Source organism: Crinia signifera, chromosome 1, assembly GCF_055691185.1.
Source record: "Crinia signifera chromosome 1, ASM5569118v1, whole genome shotgun sequence".
NCBI classification, from domain to species: Eukaryota; Metazoa; Chordata; class Amphibia; order Anura; family Myobatrachidae; genus Crinia; species Crinia signifera.
In genome coordinates, this window is record NC_139217.1 from 379,067,447 (window position 1) to 379,094,933 (window position 27,487).

At 43.7% G+C, this 27,487-nt stretch overlaps 1 protein-coding gene across 2 annotated transcripts in view; it reads left to right on the forward strand.

Moving 5' to 3' along the window:
- Positions 1-27,487, forward strand: part of WSCD2 (WSC domain sialate O sulfotransferase 2) — a 273,923-nt gene that overhangs the window by 159,649 nt on the left and 86,787 nt on the right. For both annotated transcript variants that reach the window (XM_083151445.1, XM_083151446.1), the window contains exon 5: positions 17,101-17,222. In XM_083151445.1, the coding sequence (XP_083007571.1) occupies positions 17,101-17,222 (122 nt within the window). The remainder of the gene's footprint in view (positions 1-17,100; positions 17,223-27,487) is intronic.

Sequence of the window (27,487 nt, forward strand, 5' to 3'; positions counted from 1 at the left end):
CAGGAGTTCAAGAAGTGTTCAGGGCTGGCACAATATAAACACAAAAAGTTATTCCTGCGAAATGCACGTTCTGTAACCGATAGCGGAGCACGAGGACCACCAGTTAGTGTATGGACTATATTAGGAGCCATATCGATAGATGGTAAAAGAGTATCTTGAGGACAGGAATAACTGGTAGGCCCTTCTTGCGGTATGGAGGATTGTTTTGCTGTCACATGTCCAGGAATACCAGAAGCAGAATAAACTTGTAACAATGCAGACATTTTCTTCAGAAAGTCAGGAAAAAAGACACAGACTTGAGTCAATTGAATACGCAATAAAATGATGTCTGCATGCAAAGGGTTAATTGCAGTTTTTTCACAGGAGTCATCAGCAACCCTGCAAACACCTGGGAGCTCTGCACACAAGGTTTTAATTAGAGAATCCAGACTGACATGATCCTTAGTATTCTCTTGTCTGTTTTGGCTGGTCATTCTGTTAGGTTAACCCTTGGTGCTCCAGGAAAAACAAAACCAACGAACAAACTGATGCAGGGGAATGCGGGGTGTTTTATTGAAAAACCGAAGAACACAGGAACTGATGCAGAAAACAGGAACAAACTTTATGAAACAAAAATACGAAGTGGCTGGATAGCAGAATAAACACAGAGGTACCGGGTACAGATGCAGGCGGTCCGGCAGTTGGCTGAGGCTTAGGCTGAGGCACAAGACATGAGACACAGGACACGAGGCACAGGACACGAGGCACAGGCTGTAGGAAGCTGAGGCAGAATACACGAGGCACAGGACACAAGGCAACGGCTGTAGGAGGCTGAGGCTGAGGCACAAGAGACGAGGCACAGGACACGGCTGTAGAAGGCTGAGGCTGAGGCACAATACACGAGGCACAGGATACAAGGCACAGGACACAAGGTAATGGCTGTAAAAGGCTGAGGCTGAGGCACAATACACGAGGCACAATACACGAGGCACAAGATACAAGGCACAGGGAAACACTCCTTTCCACAACAGGAACATAGAACAATGACCAGCCCTGAGTGCTGGTCTGGGGAGGACTAAATAGACCACTCACAGGTGTCCAATTGAGCAGATTGCCTCCAATCATCAGGCACCTGATCCCTCAGAGTCTGGAGACAGAGAGATAAGTCCACAGGTGCCTGATGCCCCTAGTGGTGATATACATGGAAAGAGAAACAGACATAACAGTAGGGAGCTTTTCCCATCAATGGCGAAAACATTTGACATGTCATAAACAATTGACGATATCTAGTAAAATATATATATGTGATCAATTGTGCTTCATGTGATCTGCAAAACTTCTGTGTCATGTCCAGGTGGCAATAAGCCACATTCTTAACCTTCTGCCCCTCTCTCTGGCTATGGGTCTCCATCAGGGACAGAGGTGCGCAGCACTCATGCTGCTTTTGTGTCTCAGGCTTTCCATGGCTTCCTCCATATTCAAGCAAGTCAGCTGATGTGGTCTCAGCCACTCATATAAGTCTGGCCGGTCAGCTGTTCCTCTCCACCAATTCTGTCCTACCAAGGGCTATAAAGGGGGATTCCAGGCAGTCAGTGATTGCTTGTGCAATGTCACGTAGAGACTTGTTTATAGGCTCAACCTTTTTCTATGCCATTTATGCCTGTGTCCAAGCGGGTTCAGCTATTACCAAGACTAATGTCTCCGGTTCAAGCAGGTTCAGCTATTACCAAGACCAGTATGTCCGATCCCAGCTGGTTCAGTTACTACCAAGACCAGTACCTCTGGTCACAGTCGTTTCAGCTAATTCCAAGACCAATGTCTCCGGTCTCAGTCATTTCAGCTATTGCCAAGTCCAGAGTCCTCAGTCCCATCTGGATCAGCTATTATCAATCCATGGTCTCTGGTCCAAGCCTTATTATTTTTCAGTCTTGCCTGAGCAGCTCTCTGTACTGTACCTACCTAGAAGAAAGTCATATATCAAGGACAGAAGAGAGCCGGGCCCAGGAATTTCTCTGGGGGTGGCCAAATCAAGGGAGGCATAGCGATGTACCGATAAGATAAAATATAGCAAAATAGTACTGTAAGTGCCTTCCTGGCCACACTGTCCCCGGCACAGAGCATCGTGTGCTGAGTTGAGGAGAAGACCTGCTGCAGTTGTGGCTTCCAGGTAATGGAAGGAGGACGAGAGCCCTCACCAACAGACCTGGGTCTGGGGATTTAGTATTCATGGTGTTGTAGCATTAGGCAGCCTTTTATGGTTAGGCACTAGGGAAAACTTAAGATTAGGGTACGGGTTAGGCTATGGGAGGGTTACTTATCGCTGTTGGTCTTCTGATTATCCTTCTGCAGCTCACGCATACTGATCCCAACAGCATTGCAGTGAGCATTATGCAATTCAGGTAGCATGCTAGTGTACAATACAGACTGCAGACCTAGTGACAACCAAACAATACAGAAAGCTTTGTAATGACTGCGATTAAAATATGTTTGATCATTTTAATTTTAATTATAGCCCTAACTGTTCACAAGAAGTGTTCTCTTATAAATATACCTCTAAAATGACCATTTAAATGTCAAAATACTTTTTTAAGCATGCCACATTTTATGTTCAGTCCACTGAAAAGTCTTAGTTAGTTTGATTTAAATTTCCATTTCAGCATAATTATACTTTTTTTCATATCACAAATGGAATGGGAGTTACCTCATTATTTGTCTGTTCTGCAAAATTAACATGATACCTTTGACACCAAGGAACTTTTTTTTCCTTTAATGAATAAAAATGATTATGCACCGTACCTGTCTTTCCTTATTTTCCGTTAATTTGCTGCCTGATAATATATTCTAGTTATGCAGTTAGCCTTGCTATTAATCCTTGAGATATGCAAAAGTCATTAACACATGCTTACATTTTGATAAGTAACTTAGGCAAATGAACACATCAGGATTATAAAGGTAGGTACTTATGTAGTATCTGGGCGTCCGATTTAGAAATCGGATCGGATCGCATCGCATGCGACCAAATCGTATGCGATGCGATGGTCAAGATTTTTCCATAGGATTCAATGTTAAAATGGTCTGAGTCCATTTTAACATAGAATTCAATGGGAAAAAGGGGTACTTTTCCTTTCCCCACCATCCAAGTTGGCATGGAGTTGGATATAAACCTGTGGCGAGCGTAGCGAGCCACCGAGCCCCGCGAGGGGACACAGAATACTTTTTAAGAAATATGCGTTCGCTCGCCACGCTTCGGGCACGGTGGCTCGCTGCGCTCGCCACGCTATATAAAATCAACTCTATGCCCACTTGGATAGTGGGGAAATGAACAGGACCTTCTTTTTTTTTTTTTTTTAATATACTTTTTTATTGTTTTTCAAGTCTGAAATTAGTACAAACATAGTGCCATTATGAACAAACTCAGGCAGTTATCAAACGATAAGATATATTTTCGTTGTTACATAGTAATCTCAAAATCTCATTGTCTTCAGATCTCTAGAGTATACATAGCAATAGGGCTCAGTCCAAACATGTATAGAAACAGTACATCTAAGAGCATTGCTACTTTGTGTCTAGACATAAACATAACTATTGAAAATAAAAAAAAAAGAAAAGAAAATATATCACATGTCTGTCACCCTCTCACGTTGCGTTACGGGTTATATTAGGGCCCATTATGCTTAATCTTGGTTCTTTGGTATAACGTTCCCTGTTGCAAGGAATGTTCCAGTGCAATAAGTCTTGAATTTTGAATAATATGAGTAACAGCGAAGAGCGTAATACCCCAGCTTATTTGAAAGGTTTCTAAATTTAAGTCTGGTAAGGGTCTCAGGGTTTCTACTGTATTACAGGGATTCCTGGGGTTGTAAGTTGTTCCAGTGAGAGGGTGGTATCGACAATATACTATAAGCTTATATCGCCCGATTTCAATTCTAAGCTAAACAAGCAAGGCAAATAAACCAACTTACATATTAAACACTAACGAGGACAGAGAGGGAGGGGAAGAAGGGTAGGGTAAAGATAGAGATAAGAGTAGCAGTGATCGCTGAGACTAATATCGTTTGTGCATTGCCAATCGTATATCATAAACTGAAGTATTACTCATTCGTTCTGAGTGTCTTTAATTTGGTTTTGTCGACGTGTTGTACTAGGTCCCATTCAATGGAGGAGGTCATCAGTTCGTGGGAGGCAGGTTCATGCATTCGTTATGTATCCGCCGTTTGGGGATTAATTAAGAAGGTTTACTATGTTCCCTGTTATCCTGCAGACTCTCCTAATATCAGGGGATTAACTCTGCTCCATGAGGAGACTTCAAAGTAATTCAGTATAATATGTCTGGAGTTTTGATCTAAAGATGTTATGAAGTTGTGCCATTTTTTTTTAAATTTATATAGGGAATTATTCTCTTGTATTATGATGGATTTTAGGTCAAAATATAAGTATTGTAAAATTAAAGCTTTCAATTCCTGGATACTAGGTGCCGATTTTTTAATCCAGTGTTTTAAAATTAGTTTCTTTGCCAGAGTGAAGATTAGTACTAGAAAAGGAATATTTTGTGATATATTAGGGTAGTCATTGGCGGATTGAAAGTTCAGTAAGAGGCAGACCTCAGGTATCATCTCAATAGACGTTTGCATTATGGAATTAATATAGACTAGCGTTTTATTCCAGAATCTGCGCACTTTAGGACATTCCCAAAAACAATGTAGGAATTTAGCATTTGCCATTGAGCATTTGTAACAATGACCTAGGTCATCTGCTACCATGTACTTCCTTTGGGCTGGAGCTATAAAAGATTTATGTATGAATTTTAAGTGCGTTTCTTGGAGATAAGCCGAGGGTAAGTACTTAGTTAACGCACAATAATTCTCTATATAATTCGTCTGCTTATCTATTGTAAAGGTTACCTCGGGCTGCCATTTACTTTCCAAATTTTTAATTTGACTATCTACTGGGAGGTTAGCTTCTAAGAGATGTGGGTATAGTAAGCTGAGCCTGTATTTTCCTGAAGTTCTGTAGCGCAAGATATTGAGAATTGGGTGTGGAGTGAAGATGTTATTTAATGGAAAATTTAGCGTTTGAACATAGTGCCTTACTTGGAGGTAAAGATAAAATTGGGAATTTGGTAATGAATAAGTTTGTGCTAGTATGTTAAAGGGTAAGACCCCGCCACCTGGGTCGAAGACCTTGGTCACGAGAGACAAGCCACTGCGCTTCCACTTCAGAATTGTAGCATTAGAGAGAGAGGGGGGGAAATTAGGGTTACCCCAAAGCGGAATGTAAGGGGATACACGATGATCCTGTTTTAATTTCTTATGTAGATGTAGCCAGTTTAGATAAGTGTCTTTAAAAATGATGTTGTTTAATAGTGTCTTTGGTATGTCTGCCTGTCTCAGGTGCAGTAAAGCTGCCGGGGAAAGTGGGTGAAAGTTTGCACAATCTAGCTCATTATCAGTGTATACAGATTGTTCTAATAACCAGTCACTTGCGTATCTGAATAGGACCGAAGTCGTGTATGCTTTAAAGTCGGGAATTCGCAGTCCTCCATGTGTTTTAGGTAGCGTCAATTTATTCAATGCAATTCTCGACCTTCTGCCCTTCCACAGGAATTTAGATATTGAAGAGTTAATTCTTTGTATGTCAATTTGCTTCAGGGCTATAGGGAGGAGTTGTACAAAATAGAATATTTTGGGGAATACAATAGATTTAACTACCGCTGCTCTTCCAAGTAAGGAGAGGGGTAATTGATTCCAATTTTCTAGGAGTGTAAGGGTTTTAGATATGATTGGCAGATAATTTGCCTTGTATAGGTTTTCGGTTCTATTTGTTATATTTACTCCTAAATATTTTATCTGGGTTTGGGCTACCTTGAATCTATTAAAAATAGGATTATTAAAAGCATCTGCCGGGAATTTACCTATTAGAAGCAACTCCGATTTGTCCAAGTTAACTTTGTAGCCAGATGTTTGACTAAAGTCTTGGATTAAGGTTAAGATGGTAGGTATCGATGTTTGGGGGTTTGTAACATATAGGATCATGTCATCAGCAAAGAGTGATAACTTGAGTTCGTACTTATTAATAGAAATGCCTGTGAATCCCTCAGATTGGCGTAGGAGAAGGGCTAGTGGTTCTATAGCAATGGCAAATAAAAGGGGGGATAGGGGGCACCCCTGCCTGGTTCCTTTGTATAACTGGAAAAAGTCTGATATCTGTCTATTGCTAACTATTTGGGAAACTGGGTTACGATAGAGTAATTTAATGTAGCTGATGAACTCTTCCGGAAGGCCAAATAATTCCATAGATTTATACAAGTGGGGCCACAGGACAAGGTCAAAGGCCTTTTCTGCGTCGATGGACATGATTATGCCGGGTGGGAGAGGGCTATCTATATCTTGCATTTTATATATAGCCGTTATTACTTTACGCACGTTCACCACTGATTGTCTTCCCATTATAAAGCCTGTTTGATCAGGGTGTATTATCAAAGGCATTAGGGGCTTTAATCTCTCTGTTAAAATCTTTGCTAGTATTTTATAATCAGAATTCAACAGAGAGATCGGCCTGTAAGATCCTGGGTTTGTCAGATCTCTTCCCGGTTTTGGAAGGGTTTTAATGAAGGCTGCATTAAAAAGGGAAGGGGGGGATTTAGTTTGCAAAATATGATTGAAGGCTTTTGTCAGGGGTTGAGTTATCTGATTTCCCATCATCTTGTAAAAACTATTTCCAAAGCCATCTGGGCCCGGGGCTTTGCCTTTTTTCAAATTCTTTATCACTTGGGCAACCTCTTCCGTTGTTATTGGATCTGAGAGTGATGCAGTTTTAACTATAGGAAGTTTTGGAAAGGTGATCTTGGAGTATAATGAAGAGGGTGGGGCTTCGGCATGTTCTGCGGATACAGTAGGGGGAGATTTATGTGCATATAAGTTAGAGTAGAAGTCTTTCAGGACCTGGGCTATTTGTAAGTTAGAGGAAGTCAATGATCCATTATCCAGTCTAAGGGGTTGGACCGTATCCGGGCTCCTAGTACCATTCAACATGTTAGTTAATAGTTTACCCGTTTTATTGCCAAAACTATGGTAGCGGTAGTTAATACTATAGAGATGCTTGTTACCTCTGTTATGTAGATACTCATTTAGATGTGTATTGGCCGTGGTATATGATTGGCGGTTAATGTTTGTGGGATTAAGTTGGTATCTAGAGTATGCTAGCGTTAATTGTTGTTGGAGTTTTAGGAAGGCGGAGGAGTAGTTTTTGTTAAGCTTAGCTACATAGGATAGTATATTTCCTCTTAATACTGCCTTGGCAGTCATCCAAAAAAGAGAAGGATTAGAGTCAGCATGTGACTGATTATTAATGCAGTATTCTCTCCAGTCCTCCTCTAACTTGGCACGAAATGTAGTTGATGTGAGAAGGTGATTCGGGAATCGCCAGGCCGATCTGGCGGAAGGTTCTTCGGTCACTAACAGTTTAAACCAGACAAGCGAGTGATCGGAGACTACAATTGGTTCAATCTCAGTGGCTGTGACTCCCGGGAGCAAGGTCTCCGACCCAAGAACATAGTCAATCCTTGAGTAGGTGTGGTGGGCAGCTGATTGGCATGTATATTCTCTAGCTGTGGGGTTAAGCACTCTCCATATGTCGATAAGTCTTAGTGTGGTAGCCAGTTGCGGGACACCAAATTTAGGTAGTGTCGATGTGCGTGTATTTGATCTGTCTAAATAGGCATCAGAGATTAAATTTAGATCCCCGCATATTATCATCTTCGTATCCATAAGAGGAGTTAGATCTCTAATTAAGCATCTAAAGAAACTTTTTTTGTATGTCGTGGGTGCATACACGTTACATAGGGTGTACAATTGCGTATGCAGAGTTATCTGAGCTATTACATATCTTCCTTCCGGATCTTCTATTTTTTTGATTAGTTCATAAGGAATATTCCTTTTTATCAAAATAACTACTCCTCTAGATTTGGAATTGTAACTCGCTGCAGCTATCATTTTCCACCCCAACATCTGCAACTTGACCATTTCTGAGGGGATAAGATGGGCCTCTTGAATATACATAATGTCTAATTTTAGTTTGTTTCCATACACTAAGATCTTACGTCTTTTAGCAGGGGAGTTGAAACCACCCACATTGAGGGATCCAATCTTTAATTCGGCCATGACTTACATAATAATTGAAAGAACGTGTAGACATACCTGATTGGTTGCACCTTTCTAGTAGTAGTCGGATCACTGTGGTTAGGGTGAGGTAAAGACAGAAGGGAGGGGAAGACAAGACAACAATATACAGTAAAATTACATTCAAAATCTCGGAGCTCGATAATCGAGCTATCTACTTTACCATAGCCATTTGCCAGGCCGCGGCCCAGTAAAAGAAGCAAAAAAAGAACTAGAGTGTGACCTGCACACTTAACCATTAAGATCCGGGAGAGAGCTCCCTCCGGATCGGCTGAGAAGTAAACTAAAACAGACTAAACCGCCCGAAAAAGGAGAGTAGGGGTGTAGAGGGGGAAAAGGGAGGGGATGGGGGGTGAGGGTGAGGAAGGGGGGGAGGTAAGGAAAGGGTTTAATGGAGCAGCAGGGGGTAGAGGGTTGGGACGGTGAAGGGTGGGGAGGGATCGAAATAGATATGCGTGACAAATTATGGTCAACAACCATACATCAAATAACAAAATCTTTTGCAAATTTGAACTAAAGGCAGAACTCAACCAGAAGTGACTATATGTGATATTGTTCGTGTGAGTCCATTTTTCACCTGGATATTAAAGGATACATTCCCAGTAAAAGGGTATTTTAAGGAGTATCAGAGATATTTTCACCATTGTGATGAATTTCGTTACGAAGAAAGTCAATGGCGTCTGCTGGCGAAGTGAAGTCGCATTGAGAGTCTTTGTAGAAGATTCTCAATTTAGCAGGATATAGTAAGGCAAACTTAATCTTTTCTGCTACTAATCTGCTGCAAATAGGGGAGAAAGTTTTGCGGGCTTTAGTGACTTCTGCCGAAAAGTCTTGAAACAGGCGTAGGTTATTACCTTCCCATTTTAAATTCGGGATTTTCCTTGAGGCTCTCCATAAAGTCATTTTGTGGACATAACTTAGGCATTTGAAGATGAGAACTCTGGGTCGAGTGTCACCAGGCCGTGGAGGAGGGCCTAGTCTGTGGACTCTCTCTATTACCATAGATGAGCATTCTGTTTTGACATTTAGCAGTTGTGGGAGAGTTTCCCCGACAAAGAGATCCAAGGCCGGCCCTTTAACAGACTCCGGTAGTCCTATTAATCTTAAATTACTCCTCCTCGACCTATTTTCGATTTCTTCAAGTTTATTTATGATGTTGTAATTTTCTTTCTCGAGTCGTTTTATTTCCCGTTGGGCTCCAGCTAGATCGTGTGCTATGGCTCCAACATTATTTTCCACTATGTCTACTCTGTGTGTAAGGTTTTGTAGTTGGGAAGTGATGTCGTTTACCGCTTTTGCCAGTAAGGGTGCCATAGTAGAAGTAATTGCGTCTACCATATTGTCGTATGTTAATGGAATAGGATTAGAGGTAAATTGTGTCTCAGAGTCACCATCCTGATTATCAGGCGTAGCTTTCTTTTGTGCAGGCAGGAGTGATGATTCTGCCTCTGCAGATTTTGAGTTCCCAGGGCCTCTCTTTACCTGTATCCCGCTCTGTTGCGCTGAGCGTTGGGGGAGTGGGGTTGTTTTAATCCTTTCCATTGTGTAGTTATTTAGAGGGGTTTGGAAAATATGGGTATCAGGCGGTGTTTAGACTGTACACCTTGGTTATTCTGTAGCCGTTTCCGGAGTGGAACACTTTGATTTATTTTTTTTTACTTCATTTTCTGTGGCTGTCTCTCAGGTATAAGGGTATTTGTACCAGTATGAGTATTTTCCCCTGTCAGCACTTTAATTATCGTTTCTGAAGTGCACTTGGAGTTCTAGTTCTGATATAATTGTTAGAACAGTCTCTATTGCCTCCCCAGTATCCAGAGAGTGGTTGGCTTTAGCTCTCTGTATTCTTATGTATGTGAGTGTGCTTTCACTCACTATTAACTGGGACACTGCAGGAGGGGGGGAAGGGCTTCAGTTTACAGTGAAAGTTTAGCTGTGGGTAAGAGGAATATTGTTTTCCTTCTCTGCTTTAATAAGAAACAGTAATTATTTCTACAGGTACAGGGGATAGAGGTGATGGAACAGGTAGCAGGTTAGGGCGCTGTCTCTTGTGGGGTATGGGTGTTGTATCAGCGTCTCCGTTATGCTGTACCCTTTATAATAATCCTCAGTACCTTTCTTTCAGTGTGTTCTGGAAGTGCTGGTCGGGGACCCAGGTGTCCGTCAGACGCTTCTTAGGAGGATGCTTCTATGTTGGGGCTCGGTAAGCTGAGTGCTGCGGGGCCGCGTCCTTCCAAAATGGCGGGCGCTGCTGACAGGCCTCGAGCGTCGCAGCCTGCAGGAGGTTTTGTATCACCTCCCCGGCTCTGCGACTAGCTCGGGCGGCTCCACGGGTGTTCCGACGGCGGCGGGTGGAGGCTGAGGGGTCCGGAGAGCAGGGATTCTGCAGTTTGCTGCTGATTTTCTGCAGCGTCTCACGGAGCTCCGGATGAAAGCTGCCGTCAAGATGGCTGCCAGGCCACGCCCCTGAAACAGGACCTTCTTAACATTGAGTCCTTTGCAAAATCGCATCGCATCGCATCGCATCGCATCTGATTGTATGCCTTAAGGTAAGGCATACAATCACAAAATCGGATGCCCAGATACTACATAAGTACCTAAAGGTATTTGCAGTGCAAATAAATAATTTGTGACTTGGATGTTAGATTCATTGACCCTTATTATGATTGACGCGCAAGGCTGCGAAATCCGCAGCCTTGCGATTCCATCAGATGCCGCCCTCTGCCCGCAGTGCCGGCTGCCCCCCTTGCATGCAGTACCCCTCGCACGGCTGCGAATGGATAATTTACATAATCATCCATTTGTAGACGGGGAGAAATCATTCGATGGTCGTGACCATCGAATGGATTTCTCTCACGCACGCAGTTCAGAGAGACCTATATAGTCACTCTAAACTGCGGGCGCTCTGTGCAAGGACAGGGCGGGCAGCTGACATCTGGTGATGTCAGCTGCCCGCTCCCCGCATGTCCGTCACAGCCTCATTAGCCTGAGAATGCCCAGCGTTCTCATGGGAACGCCCATGAAACGCTGGGGGTTCCCATATTCTAATGGGAACCCCCAGCCCCCCGCCCTTCTCCACCCCCCACTCGGCTTGTAGGGTGCGTGCACCCGGTGAACTGAAAGTTTGCCGTGGGTGCACACACACTGTGTCTGCACATGCACAGAAATGCGCATGCGCAGATGCAGAATATCGGTCCTCCATGCGAATCAAATACATACAAAGTTAATTTGCATGTACTGTAGCACTACTGTTATGTGTAATAGATAGGGGGGAATAGTATAGTTTATTACTGAATCAGTGGATTTAGGGACTGATTTAGCAAGGCTGGCTATGCAGCGGCCATTCACTGCTTAGTGTGTCCTGAAGGGCCACCCGGGCATGTGTTCACGCATGTGGCTGCTAGCAGGAGAAATCATTCGATGGTCACCAACCATCGAATAATTTCTCCTGCCTTTGGATATCAAAGTCTAAACTGACTTTTAGTTCCTCCGCAAATCCTGTGATGTCAGCCGCCCACCCTAGAAGGCATCGGCTGGCGTTTTCATGGGGATGCTCATAAAATGCTGGGCATTCCCCTGCCCCCGCCCTGTTTTCACCCCCCCCCCCTGGCCCTCCCTGTAATGAATGGACTGGCGAGTGTGTAACTCGCCAAAATCGTTCAGTGCCGGGGTATGCACATGCGCAGAAATGTGCATGCACAAACCCCGACCATTGAGGCTGGGGCCGAATTCCTAAATTGGCACCTTAAAGAATGCTGTCTACTCTATCTCATATACAGCAGGGAATTTACATAAGTACTTTGGTCTGTAACAAGATATAGCTGCTTCATTTGTGAGATACAGTAATGAGACAACCTTTTTAGGATTACGTAACCAGTGCCGTAACTAGACATTTTGGTGCTCTGTGCCAGAAAGGGAACTGGTGCTCCCAATGTACTTGAAATAGGGACAATGCGCGCCAAAGGCGCACGTCCAAAAATGTAGTGCCATTGCTTCATATGTAAGGGGCATGGTCATATAATAGTACTGAGGCCCTCTCGCACCGTGCGACCTGCACTCTATCACACTGACACAATCCATCACAGTGCGAACTGCATTCTATCACACTGACACAATCCCTCACCCTGCGACCTGCGCTCTATCACACTGATGCAATTCCTCACTGTGCGACCTGCGCTCTATCACACTGATGCAATTCCTCACTGTGCGACCTGCGCTCTATCACACTGATGCAATTCCTCACTGTGCGACCTGCGCTCCATCACACTGATGCAATTCCTCACTGTGCGACCTGCGCTCCATCACACTGATGCAATTCCTCACCCCATGGCCCGTGATCTATAACACTGATGCAATTCCCCACCGTGCGACCTGCATTCTATCACACTGACACAATCCCTCACCCTGCGACCTGCGCTCTATCTCACTGATGCAATTCCTCACTGTGCGACCTGCGCTCCATCACACTGATGCAATTCCTCACTGTGCGACCTGCGCTCCATCACACTGATGCAATTCCTCACCCCATGGCCCGTGCTCTATAACACTGATGCAATTCCCCACCGTGCGACCTGCATTCTATCACACTGACACAATCCCTCACCCTGCGACCTGCGCTCTATCACACTGATGCAATCCCTCACCCCATAGCCCGTGCTCTCTATCACACTGACGCAGTCCCTTACTGTGCGACCTGCACTCTATCACACTGATACAATCCCTCACCCTGCAACCTGCACTCTATCACACTGATACAATCCCTCACCCCATGGCCCGTGCTCTATCACACCGATGCAGTCCCTCACTGTGCGACCTGTGCTCTATCACACTGATGCAATCCCTCACCCCACAGCCCGCACTCTATCACACTGATGCAATCCCTCACCATGCGACCTGCGCTCTATCACACTGACGCAATCCCTCACTGTGAAACATGTGCTGAGTCCTTATAGCTCTCCTCCCCTGTGAAGACAGAAGCTCTGCACAGTAGGTGTGTGCCCACAGTGAAGAAGGCACCAATGGCACACACCTAGTTATGTCCCTGTGCATAACTAATCATTTGTCACCAGCGATATACAGTAACATGATGGCTGCAATACAGCACAGGTTAGAAAATATGAAAATATAAATAAATAAATAAAAATAATTAAATAAAAAGAATCTCTTGTACCCTTTCACATCGCTGTGCTGGGTCGGACCTGGGATCTCTATCCCGGGTCCAACCCAAGCTCTGACTTAGCTCCTGCACTTTCATGTTAAACTCTGTATAACATCCGTTACACAGAGGGTGACCGGGTTTAACCCCTTTTATAAGCCATGTTGAATTACCAGGTTGGTCAACATGGGTTATAAGCTTTGTTGCTTTCACACTGCACCTCAATCTGAGTCGACACGTCATCCGGATCGGAGATGCGTCATGAAAGGGGTAATACACTGCTACTGACTATATACCTATTTTAACCATGATACTAAATAATTAAGTTATCTCTGAAAAAACAACCTCCCAACTGACCCGATATTCGCCCGACAGTCCCATTTTTGGGTAATGTCCAGCATCCCACCCATGGTGGGGGATTAGCAGCAGCCCCTAGGCACAACATTGATGGCCTTCCCCAAATGTTATTATTTTGATTATTCATTTTTATCATTGTTAATTCTGCCCCAATTCTGTATTTTGGTAGCGAATAATGCCTATTTTTTTACAAGACTATCTTCAGGCAAGCCTATCATATTTAAGTACCACACGTATAACCCTCTGAGGCACTTATGTATTATATAGCTTCCTTTCTGGACTTGTAACTTGGTGGGACTGCTATGCTATTACTGATGTCCTTGTGTTTCCCTCCTATGTCCCCATAGATTGTAAGCTTGCAGCAAGGCTCTCCTACCTTCAAGTCTGTCTGTTGTTACCCAGTTTATTTTATCACTGTCTACTATTGTAAAGTGCAACGGAATCTGCTGCGCTATACAAGAAACTGTAAATAAATAAATAAATACAGATGTGTCCTTTTACTGTGTTGCTGCAATGTGAACACAGATCATGGCATTACCAAAAACAAAACTTGGTGTGTCTCTGAGCGCTGATACTCTAGGAGTTGAATGTTCCCCAATTTTCGGGATAGTTAGACCCAAAAGAGAGAAACAGATAAACAGGATAGTGAAGTATTGTTAAAACATTGAATCTGCAATTCCAGAGTATATCATAGTCACAACTCGCACCGTTGAAGGTGGCCTACAAGGAAAGTAGACTATTAAAGCATTTGGAACAACACATGTCATCATAGGCAAATGTTGTTCCAAATGCTTCAATAGTCTACTTTCCTTGTAGACCACCTTCAACGGTGCGGGTTGTTAGATTCAATGTTTTAACAATACTTCAATATCCTGTTGTATTTGTTTCTCTCTTTTGGGTCTAACTATCCTGAAAATTGGGGAACATCCAACTCCTAGAGTATCAATGCTCAGAGACACACCAAGTTCTGTTTTTGGTACTGTATGTGTGAGGTGTCACATTTTATTTTGGAAGTATTTCAGAGCTGCTTAGCGCACCATTCCATTTCTTCACTTTTTAAGTACAGATTACGGCATAGCTATCCATTGAGAATGCACAAGGAGCTGGCATCTGCGGAATGTGGCACTACTATAAAAGCTGCAATACACCGCAGATTAGTATCTAGACACATCTGTATGTACTTGGAGAGAGATAAAGTGGACAGAGATTAAGTACCAACCAAAGAGCTCCTGTCATTTTTAAAACACAGCCTGTAACATGGCAGTTAGGAGCTGATTGGCTGGAACTGTATCTCCTTCCACTTTATTGGCCTCCAAGGCAGAACACCTACAGTAGACCCCTAACCCTGGTTAAAAGCAATGAATTACAGCCTGTGCAGATGATTAGCCCATGTATATGCTTCATGTGACATTTTACAATAGTTACCATTTCCTCCAGAATATCTTACAACATACAGTATATAATGAATTTAGCATTGTTTCGTATACTGATGATATATGGGATATAGCAGCTGATACAGTTGGTACTTTACCATCTCACAATCTTACAGAAATACTTGCTTGAAGTTGACATCTTTGAACACGGTTTTCCGTATTCTGTAAAGTTTATCTTCCTTGTTCAATTACTTTGTGAGTGCTAAAGCCACAGGTCTGAGGTGACTCAAAGAGCTGCATGAAAAATCTCTGCACCAGTAAGAAGCGTAAGCTTGACAAGTCTATCTGCCAGCAAAGAGTCAGGAGGATTTGTGCAACAGTCCTGAGTCAAACTGACAAAATAAACCGTCATTTTAAATGTCAAAAACAAGTGTCAGAATCGCTGAAGTGTTTATGTAGTTTCCAAAATGTGCTTTTCAGAATGTATCATTAAATGATTTCTCACTGGATTAGTTACAGTTTCAAACAGACTATAGTATATTTCACGATTTTATCCATTACTAGTGATTATCAACATGTCAAACCTGTGTTCTGCAACAATAGTCAATTGCATTTCATTTTTTGGGGCAGTGGAAGGGGATTATTATACATATTCCCTGACTATAATTTTAGGATATTTTAGGAGTAATTTACATATTCAGGATTATTTATGTAAATTACGTTTTGTACAGTCTAATAATGCTCCTGATTGAAATCTTGGAAAGTATTCTCAAAAGAGAGAACGTTAATATATATAATTTATTTCATTTTTTGCAGTGCAAAATGCTTTTATAATATACTTACAGCATCATCATCATCATCATCATCATCATCAAAAATGTACAAGAAGAATTATATGTGTGTGTGTGTGGGGGGGGGGGGGGTGTAGCCTATTGAATGTTAGTTTGGCTAAATGAAGGCTTATTTATTTTAAATGACCATGCAAATACCATAGCTGCTGCCCATCTATTTCTATGTGAGGGCTCTTGGTCACCATGCTTGACAGTTTGATGAATTTGGTTTTATCTTCATTTCATCATTATTTGAAGCATGGTGTCAGTGCAGGACCTTCAGGAATTGAGGACCATGACAAGGTCCATAAAGGGCCATAGAGAATATGCCCGGGACCTGGTAATGCAGGATGCATGACCTAATCACAGTGTGACCATACATGTTAAAAAGGAGCAGATGCAATGAGGGGGCAGGGGGCATGATCAGTGTGATCGCTAACAGGCAGAGGAGGGTGCTGTACTATGTGGCAGCAGCAGCCTCCCCGGACTGTTAAGAAAGGGAGGGGACTCGCATGGACCTCCGGTAAGCCAGGCCCTGGGTAATTACTACCTCCATTCCCTCCCCCTTCTTGGTACCACTACTTATTATTTATTTACAGTTTCTTATATAGCACATACATATTCCGCAGCGCTTTACAGAGGATATTTGAACATTCATGTCAGTCCCGGCCCCAGTGGAGCTTACAATCTATATTCCCTTCCACATGTACACACACACACACACACACACATTCTAGGGTTAATTTGTTTGTTGGAAGCCAATAAACCTACCAGTATATTTTTGGAATGGAGGAAACCGGAGTACCCGGAGTAAACCCACGCAAGCACTGGGAAAAAATACAAACTCTGCACAGTTAGAACCATGGTGGGAATCGATCCTATGACCTCAGTGCTGTGAGGCTGTAATACTAACCATTACACCATCCGTACTGCCCACTAGGCCTTGTCTGGAAGCTTAAATGGTTGTTTGACTGAATATGATATGGTAATGCCAGGGTGTGGTGGTTACGTGTGTTTAGAATGGCAAAGCTATGTGTAATATGGGCGTGTGCATTTCATCTGGAAAATATTGGAGTTTGGCAATTTGGAACCAAATGTCTTGCTACACTACCCTTTAGTTAATGTGGAAAAAGAGCACAGCCAATATATTGTGCTGCAGTCAGTGCTTTGTGATCCTTGTAATTATTCCCAAGATGATTTATTGTGAATGACTATCACTTTTTTAATTGCAGATGGCAGTGCTATATTTCGTGGATGTTTCCGTCGGCCAGACAATATATCTCTGGCTCTGCCCGTTAGCAGCATTATGTTGAATATGTCTGTTGACAAATGTGTGGATCGCTGCACAGAAAAGGTTAGTTTTCCTGTCACGTTTTACTTCCAGAGGGTGAGTCAGCTTTTGTGCAGGCCGTCTATGTGATTGCCCAATCTCATTGTAATATTGTGTTCATTCCTAGTCGTATAGTTCTGTGGAATATGCAGGAATTACATGTTGCATCTATCTATCTATCTATCTATCTATCTATCTATCTATCTATCTATCTATCTATCTATTGTATATAGGTGCATGTAAACACCTAGCATTTTTATGGGGAAGCGGCAAGCCCATGAAATGCTGGACGTTTCCATGCTGCCACGCCCTGTCTGCCCCTCTGGGAGCGAACAGCCCCGCAAGTATGAAACGCACCAAAGCCGTTCGCTCACAGGTTTGCGTATGTGTATATTTGCGCATGCACAAACCCCGAATTCGACCCCATAGTGCATTGGTATCAGTCCCTGCCCCAGTGGAGCTTACAACTTATGGCCCTTATTCTTGTTCACTCACAAAGGCAAATTCCTTCTCAAGTGGACAAAACCATGTGCACTGCAGGTGGGGCAGATGTAAAATGTGCAGATAGAATTAGATTTGGGTGGGGTTTTACTTCAAAGTGAGATCTATAGATGGAGCGCCTCTCTTCTTTGGCCGGGGATCACCAGCTTGTCTCCGCTGGCGATCGCCAGCACAGAGGCACTCCATCTGACTGGGATGCACGTGCCTCTCACACGCACGTACGTCCCAGTTTCAGGACGGCGCCGCTGCGGGTCCCTGCCCATCTCCACTTCAGACGGGCAGGGATAGGGGGGACTGCGGGCGGCGAGGGGCACCGGGCGGGGAGGCGGCGGGCGGCGGTGCCAATGCAAGGAAGAGGCCGGCTCGATCTGTATATTGCAGTGTAAAAATAAAGCAGCCAGTATATTCCCTGCACAGAAACAAAATAACTCCCCCAAATCTAACTCTCTCCGCACATGTTACATATGCCCCCCCCCCCCCCTGCAGTGCACATGGTTTGTCCGTTTGAGAAGCCTTTGTGAGCGAACCAGAATAAGGGCCTATATTCCCTACAACTTGTACATGCACATACAGATGGAGCCCTCTCATTCAGCTCCAGCGCTCACCAGAATGTCCTAGCTGGCAAGTGCTGGCTCAGAGGCATCCATCTGACTGGTATGCGCGGGCGTCTCACACGTAGGTGCATCCCTGTCACTCGGCGGCGGGGATCAGAAACCCTACTTGTCTCTGCTCCAGGGAGACAGGCAGGGTTGAGGGGGGAGGAGGGTGTGGGGAGGTGACGACCGATAGGGAACGACGCGGAGCTCTGGATGAACGAGAGCGTCTTGTGCGCGCACCCCCTTCTGGCAGCTGGCAGCAGATGGTGGAGGCTGGGGCTGGCAATTCGATCGCCAGCCCCAACCTGAATGAGCCCGGTTCCATCTGTACATACAAACTATGGTCAAATAACCAGTATATTTTTGGGATGTAAGACAAATAGGAATTAAAAAACATTGTTGCTAAATATTACACCATTCGTGCTGCCCATATTTAAATAAATGTTAAAATGTATTCTGAACCATACTGACGCTCAGCAATCTGACTGTTATCAGCCTAATACAGAACAGACAGTGAAAGGAAGGACCGATTGGTTATTGTGATTTAGAAATGTGATGTTTACAAGGAAACTTTCTCTGTCCCTTTAGGTGTTACAGTATATCGGACTTTATTCCAGCCTGAAGGGGGCACTGTTTTGCACCCAAATTGTATAACTATTTATTGTATATGTGCAGTTGCAGCTAAACAGCAATAGCACACCCTGTGGACATTATTAATCTTGGTCTAACAGAATTATTTTCTATAATAAAGCAATAATAGGGGTTTATTTACAAAGATGGGATTTCTTTTTTTTTTTTCCAAAATGTTTTTATTAGGAGTCAGCACATTAAACATGGTACATAGACAACAGAATACTTTGAGACATCAAATATCTGTACAATGATGGTTGTAATAGCTCAACAATATATAGTACATGTGAAGTGATATTAAACGATATTGAAGTTGTGTTGTCTCTATGAGTTTTCCTAGTTATTCCTATGACAGAGAGGTAATACATGGGCAGAGTGTCATATCAGCCTAATGATTCCTGATATATATTCTACACAACAAAATTCTGTAGAAGAGTACAGTGGGTGCCCAAAAGTGCCAAAAATTTTTTTTTATAGTATAGCATGAAACAAACATTTTTGTATTTATTTTGAACTATAACTCGAATAGTTAACAGAACTAAACAAAATAAAAAGAGAAAGAAATAATATGTCACCTTCAATCTATGTCCGGGAGCCATCGATCCATCCACAAAGAATCCATCCAGTATAGGTCAGATAAGATATAGGGGGTGGTATAGTAATTGTTTAAAGGGGAATAGGGTCGTTATTAGCTAGTAGTTGGTAAGAGTACCATGTAGTGTGTTGGAAACAGTTACGTAGTGCTATTTTAGTTTGGGGGGGTAGAGTTTGTATGAATTTTTCCCAGCAGCGGAAGAGGGAAGGCGTAAGTTTTTCTTTGTGTAGGGTTGTCTCAAGCCAGTCCATGGTGAATAGAAATAAAAGTCTCGCCGTGGCCATATCAACAGTGGGTGCAGCAGTGTGAATCCACTGCTGCAGTATGGCTTTTCTACCCACTGCAGACAGGAGCACCACAAGCTTCTTAGTATATTTAGGGATTTGGGGCTGGTCAGCTAAACAGCCAAAGATTGCCCAAGATATGGTGCATTGGAAGGAAATATTTAATGTCGTTGTACTATAGGAGCAGAGGTCTTTCCAGAATTTCTGGATATGTTGGCATCCCCAGAAGCATTGCATAATATCAGCATTTTCTGTAAAGCATTTTGGGCATTTAGAGTCTGTTGAGATACCCATGATATGTCGTTTTTTAGGCGACAAGTATGCTCTATGGAGCATCTTATATGCCATCTCTTGATATGTACTTGCCGGGATTAATTTTAGATTAAGTTGAAAAGCTTTCATGATTGCCTCTGGGGAGTATGAAGGAATTTGGGTTGACCACTTGACTATCTCTGGGATTTCTGTTTCTGGATCAAGTTCTGTGCGAATACGGGAGTAGATAATAGAAGTAGAATATAGTGTGGTACGATGTAAGGAGTCAAGGGGATTTGTGAAGTCTTGAGCATGTAGTTTAGGTAGTATAGAGCGAAGGTAATGAGATGCTTGGAAATATGCGAATCTATGCCTAGGTTGTAGATCATACTTCTGTGAAGCCTCTGCAAATTTAAGTGGAGTGTTGGAGCTATCCAATAGATTCCGCAAAACTACAATTCCTGCGCGTTTCCATTCTGTGAAAGGGGATTGAGCCAGCCCCCGTTGGAAGTCTAAATTGCCTAGCAAGGGTAGGAATAAGGAGTAGTGCTGTTGGAGTTTTAAAGATTTTCGAATCGCCTGCCAAGCCCGCACAGTCGAGAGTATGAGTACATTGTCTTGTGTTAGAGTTTCCAAGAGGGAAGGTTTAGCGTGTAAGAGATATAGCAGAGTGTAAGGAGGGCATAATTGTGAGTCTAATGTTACATCTGTGTAAATACTAGATGTCCTAATCCAGTCCAAAGCATAGCGCGCGAGACAAGCTAGGTTATATTGTTTGATATCTGGTGGATTAACGCCTCCTCTAGAAGGCGTTTGTGTCATTTTTTTGTAGCTAATTCTCGGGCGTTTCCTATGCCAGATAAAGCGTGAAATAGCAGTTCTTAGAGATGCCAGGTCTGGTTTGGTTATTAAAAGGGGGGTCATTTGTAAGACATATAACAGTTTGGGAAAACTTGCCATTTTGACCAAATTACAGCGGCCCAGCAAATTGAGTGGTAGGTCCTGCCAGAGAGTGAGTTCCGTTTGTATTTTATGTAAAACTGGAGTGATGTTGTGAGAATATAGGTCACGAGGGCGCGAGGTAAGGTCTATACCAAGAAAGGTATTGTTGTAGCCCATTTGAAAGGGAGAGAGGTGTTCATATGTGTTTTCACTTTGTCAAATATAGCCAAAGCTTCTGATTTATCAAAGTTGATTGTGAATCCAGCAAAAGAGGAAAAACTATTAATAGTAGATATTAGTGTGGGAATGTCACGGCTTGGATTGGATAGAAAGACCAGCAGGTCATCCGCAAAAGCTATGACTCTCAGTTCTCTGTTGCCCACCAAAATGCCAGCATAGTTCTGCAGTTGGGTGATCACTCTAAGAAAGGGTTCCAGTGCCAGATTAAAAAGTAGCGGAGAGAGGGGGCATCCTTGTCTCGTGCCTCTTTCCAGCTGGAAAGGGGACGAAAGCATATTATTAACCAGTATTTGTGCAGTGGGGGTATTGTATAGGGTTGAAATAAGTCTACAGAATATGTTTCCAAAGCCTTGGTATTGCAGCACTCTGGTCAGATGAGGCCAGGCTACCTTATCAAACGCTTTTTCTGCGTCTAAATTGACAATAATATTGTCCTCTTCACGGTGAGAATATGTATGTGAGATTGCCGCAATAGCTGCTCGTACCCCTTGCACTGACTGTCTGCCTTTGATAAAGCCCAGCTGTGCGGGTGAAATCAGGCGTGTCAGGCATTGTTGCAATCTATTAGCCATGAGTTTGGTCAGGATCTTGAGGTCTTGATTTAGGAGCGAGATGGGACGGTATGAATTTGTTAGTGAGGGGTCTTTGCCGGGTTTTGCGATTACAATGATTTTAGCTTCATTAAATCTAATAGGTGTTGCCCCCGTAGAGAGGATGTGGTTATATAAATTGGTCAATGTAGGTACTAATTCTGCACTAAGCATTTTGTAGAACTCTGGGCCGTACCCATCAGGGCCGGGGCTTTTGCCATTAGGGAGCGATTTAATGGTAGTTGTGAGTTCCATCTCGGTTATTGGGCTGTCTAAAAGGTCTTTTTCTTCTTGGGTTAGCGTTGGCAAATTAGCTTTTTGTAAGAAAGAAGAGCCTTCCAACTCGTTGTCAGCTTCAGCAGTATATAAATTCTTATAGTAATGCATAAACTCTTCGCATATTTCTGTAGGATTAGTAATAATTTTGTTGGAGTTGTTAATGGCATTAACCCAAGTTTTAGACTGTTGTCCTTTGGCGAGATTCGCCAACAATCTGCCTGATTTGTTTCCCCAGCGATGAAATTTGTTTTTTTGGTAATTATATTGCGTTTGGGCCTGTTCTGTGAGAAAGGTGTCATAGAGTCTTTTTGCTGTGATATAAGCTTCTCTATGAGTGGGATCGTCATGCAACTTGTAGGTTCTATAAGCCTCTGTAAGTGAGGAACTTAAAACATATAATTGTTTTGAGAATTTCTTACGTTTAGAGTTTACATAGGATATTATATGGCCTCTAAGGACAGCTTTGGAAGCTCCCCAGAATAACGGGGGGTCTGTTTCATGGGCCGAATTGTCGGATGTATATTAACGCCAAGCATGACGCAAGTGTAGAAGAAAGTCTTCCGACTGCGCGAGATATGCAGGAAATCTCCAGCTTTTTGAAAAAGATTGGGGTATGGTAAGTTGAAGTGCTAGTGAAATAGGTGCATGGTCGGAAATAACAATATCCTTGATAGAGGTATGAGTGGTCTTTGGGAGGAGGTGTTGAGCCAAAAGTATGTAATCTATCCGTGAGTGAGAGGAATGTGGGTGTGAGAAAAAAGTATATTCCCTGTGAAGGGGATGGTGTATCCTCCAGGGATCCGCTAAATTAAGCTGTGAGCAAAAGGCCAGAAGAAGGGTGTCATTCATGCCGGGAGCATGTGGGCTTAACTTGGATCTGTCTATGGATGGATCGATGGCTCCGTTAAGATCTCCTCCCACAATCAGATTCGGGTTTCCCCAGGAGAGGATTTTCTGTAAAAGCACTGCATAGAAAGTTTTGTTAGAGATGTTTGGAGCATATACATTAACTAACAGGTAATCCACATCGTCAATAGATATTTCCGCTAAAATATATCTGCCTTCTGGGTCTATAATTTTTCTCTTATAAATGTAACGCATATTTTTGTTAAATAATATAGCAACGCCTCTGGTTTTGTTAATATAGGGGGCAGAGATACATTCTCCTATCCAAGGAGCCTTAAGAGTATTTCTGGGGTCGTCAGTCCAGTGAGTTTCCTGGAGGAATACAATGTGTGGTTTTAATCGGTTAAGGTGAGAGAGCACCTTTTTCCGTTTCACAGGAGTGTTAAGGCCCTCTACATTCCATGATACAAAGTTATATGCCAGGATTGGGGTGTTCCCTATAGAATTCTGAAAAGGATGGGTACAGTTTACATTATCAACCTATACCTGTGGGTGGCGGTATAGAGCGGGTAAGGTGTAAGTAAAGCTGGGGTTTCCCTCCATCCCAGCGAGTGGAGAGAAAGCACCCCAGGACAGGTCTAGGCTCCGGATCTAAACAAGTACATAAAACATTAGCAAATACGTGCATAGAAGGTGAGGGAATAGAGAAAAGAAAAGAAAACATAACAAAAGGTAACTTGCATATGACTTGTATAGTATGCAAAAGCATCCATACATTGTGGCCCGTGATGTGGGGATAAGATACGTCTCACATTAGCTGGCTTGGTGTTTTCAAGTGTCAGGGCGAGAGAAGTGAGCTTTTGCTGCGGCTGGATCTTCAAAGAAAATCGGCTTTCCATCTTCGAGGACTCGTAGTCGGGCAGGATACAGCAGTGAGAATTTTATCTTGTCTTCGAACAACTGCTTACAGACAGGGGCAAATTCTCTTCGCTTGGTTGCGACCTGGTTGGAAAAGTCCTGGAATATGAGTAGTCTCTCTCCATTGTATATCAAGCTGGCGGTTCTTCGATAGTGGTCTAGGAGTGCTGTTTTGTCGGCATAATTAAGGATTCTCATAATGACAGGTCTTGGGCGTCCTGAGGGGTTTTTGCGCTCGGGGCCAATACGATGCGCTCGTTCAATAGCCAGGGGGGTGCCATTTCGGGTCATGGCTAGTTGCTCAGGAATCCAATTAGAAAGGAGATCTAGTAGTTCGTGGCCTTTTACCGTTTCTGGGATGCCAATTATCCGTAAGTTGTTTCTACGGCTGCGGTTTTCAAGATCGTCGATTTTTTCGGCTAGGGTAACAATATCGGAGTGTTGTGATTCTATTGTTTGCTGAGCAGTGTGTAATTCGTCTTCCAGGCTAGAGACTCTCTGTTCCAGCTCGTCAATACGGCCAGAGTGTTGGTTGAGTTGCGTAAGTGTAGATTCAATTGCATCCTTAATGCCTGCCAGTTTTTCATCAAGTAAGGGGCCTAGTACAGCAGCAATATCTGTAGGTTTCATTTTTGAGGGGCGAGCAGGTGCCGTAGATTTGCGTCTGCGTCTCGACCCAGAGCGTGTTGAGGATTCACCTGAATCTGAGGAGTGTTCTCCCTGAATCTCTTCTCTTGTATTCGAGCCAGCAGGAGTCATGGAAGGGGAGACTAGAAACTTTTTCATAAAGGGCGGCAAGTATGTGAAGTCACCAGGTAGAAGATGCAGGTCGCAGCTTGTGCAGAAGTGTTAGTGGGCCACAATAGTGAGTTACATCATTAAGTACATTTTAGCAACATGTGATATGAGCTTCCATCAAGTAAAGTAGCAGGAAACAATTCCCCCGCGTATTCAAGTATTGAGTATCTAATGTCTGAGGAGATTGCCTCCTGATAACTGGTGCAGTATATGGTGCTTAGCAGGAGTGAGGCAAGCTGTGTGCCGCAGGCAGCGGGCAGCGTGTTTGAGGTAAGTGTGCCTCCTCTCTGTTGTGACAGGGGTAGGTCACCGTTAGAGGGGATGATTGAAGAAGCCTTTTGGGAGGCCTATTCGGCCTGGTCGTGCCGCAGCAGGTGTGGTACCTTTGTTTTGGACAGACTTGGGGTGTCTGGGCATAAAGGCCTATGCTGTGGCCTACTGTGTTCTCCTCTTCTTCAAGGAGGGCTTGCAGCGTGGTTTTGGGCAGCTTGCAGGGAGGGGGGCAGCATGTGAGGGTGCGTCTGGCCTGTGGGTGCTTATAGCTCACCTCAGAGGGGGGAGTCCAGGCGAGTTTCTAAAAGGGAGCGCCTCTTGCAAAATGGCGTCCAGCCGGCAGGGATCTGCTGCAGCTCGGGCTCTCAGGCCTCCTCCTGTGTTCAGCGGGAGCTGCCGGGTAGGTGTGGGGAGAGGCTGGGTGGTCTTCAGCCGGTGTACACTGGGATGGTTCTCTCCCCGGCCGCTTCTTCCGCGCCGCGTTCCCGGAGACGCGAGTGCCTCCTCCAAGATGGCGTCCTCCCGGCAAGGCCTCGCCGCAGCTCGGGCTGTGAAGTCTCCCTCTGCGTCTAGCGGGGGCCGCTGGGTTGATGTGGGGCGAGGCTGGGTGGTCTTCGGCTGATGTACGCCGCCTGGGATGGTCCTTTTCGCCGTCTCCTCTCCAGCGTCGCGTCTCTGGTCTGTGCCCGGCCGGAAATCTAGCCCGCGGCTTCGGCACCCGATGCAGGCCGCAACCTGCAAAGGTCAGTAAATGACCTCCCGGCTCCGCAGCCTACTATCAGGGTGTCCGGCCAGCGGGGGTAGGGTGTTTCTGATTCGGGGGGCCTCCAGATGCCGGTGTTAGGGCTTATAATAAGGGTCTGCAGCAGGAGCTCTGCCAAGATGCGTCCTGCTGCCTCTCCGCTCAGGCCACGCCTCAAAGATGGGATTTCTATTGAAGATGGGATGTTGCTATGGAATCTATTTCTTATTTATTTAGCACCTTCTAGTGATGAGGAACTTTTAGCTCTCCAGCTGTTGTTGAACAACACATCCCAGCATACCTTTCAACAGATTTATAATGGGCAAATAGCAAAACTGTAGCAAAGCATGCTGGGATGTGTAGCTCAACAACAGCTGGAAGGCCAAAGGTTTCCCATCCCTGTACTAGAACATAGTAGATACAATCTGTTTGGTTGCCCATAGCAACACCCCTTCTTCAATAGAACTCCCATCTTAATAAATAAACCCGCATTTTTTTGATGGGTGTGGTACAGCTCACAGACAATGGGCGGTATTGTCTAGGTCGACAGTCATTATGTTGACAGCAGGTCACTTGTATATGGTCGACAAAATGTTGACAGAAGCAAAATAACAACATGGTGAAGGCTAAAAATGAAAAGATCAATATGAGTTTTTCATGTTTTTTGGGAATGAATGTAGACACCTAAGTGTGTGGATCCTCAAGCATACCCTAGCAGGGATTGATTCCCTAGCCATGCTTTGGGCCTTTCACGTGTCGATCATTGCCAAGTCATGGCTGAAACTAGGATTTTCGTCTCCCCCCATTGCAGGCACGCATGTGATATTACAAAGTTGCAGCCCTGGCTATGTCATCCTATTGCTTATGTCAACCTTTTGTCAGTGTCAACTTTAGGCATGTCAATTTTTTGGTGTACACCCATTGCTTGTCATCCGAAGCATTGTTTGTCAGCCACCTGACTACCCTTTTCACCTAGATCGTAGATTGCAAATCGTTTGCTTATTCAAAGAGAAAAAGATACTCTAATATAAGTTAAAAACAAACTTATCGATGTTACTTTTTCATATTTTAGTGTTTGGAGAATTTATTTTTTTCAAGAAACATGGGGCAAAATGTAATAGGAGGGCGATTTTTTCGCAGGTCCCGAAATCGCACCAAATCGCACTTTTCAAAATTGCAATTTTTGATACGAATTCGCATATTTAATGAGATTTTTTTTCCGCGAATCACACCATATTACATGTGCGATTTTCAGAAAACGTGCGATTTCGGCCGTTTTTTACCAAAAATCGCACATGTCTACAAAATCGCCCCTATTACATTTTGCCCCTTTTTTAAAATTACACACTTTTTAATTTTGTACAAAATACTGTCCCTTGGCCAAACCCCTTTTGCTTAGAAACAGTTAGCAGCGTGTGTGATTCACCCCGTTCTTCATATCATTGTATTTTGGCTCTTATTCTGGTTCACTCGCAAAGGCAAATTCCTGCTCAAATGGACAAGACCATGTTTACTGCAGGGAGGGGGGGGGGGGCAGATGTATTTTTACACTGCAATATTGATCTCACTTTGTAGTAAAATCCCACCCAAATCTAATTCTCTCTGCACATGTTACATCTGCCCCACCTGCAGTGCACATGGTTTTGTCATTATGAGGAGGAATTTGCCTTTGCGAGTGAACCAGAATAAGGGCCTTTATGTATAAAGTTGAGTTGGTAAATGTGCTGAAGCCAAAAGAAGAGTATGGGTTTAGTAACAGCATTATACACCATAACAATTAACACCTCTATAAAACAAATTAAT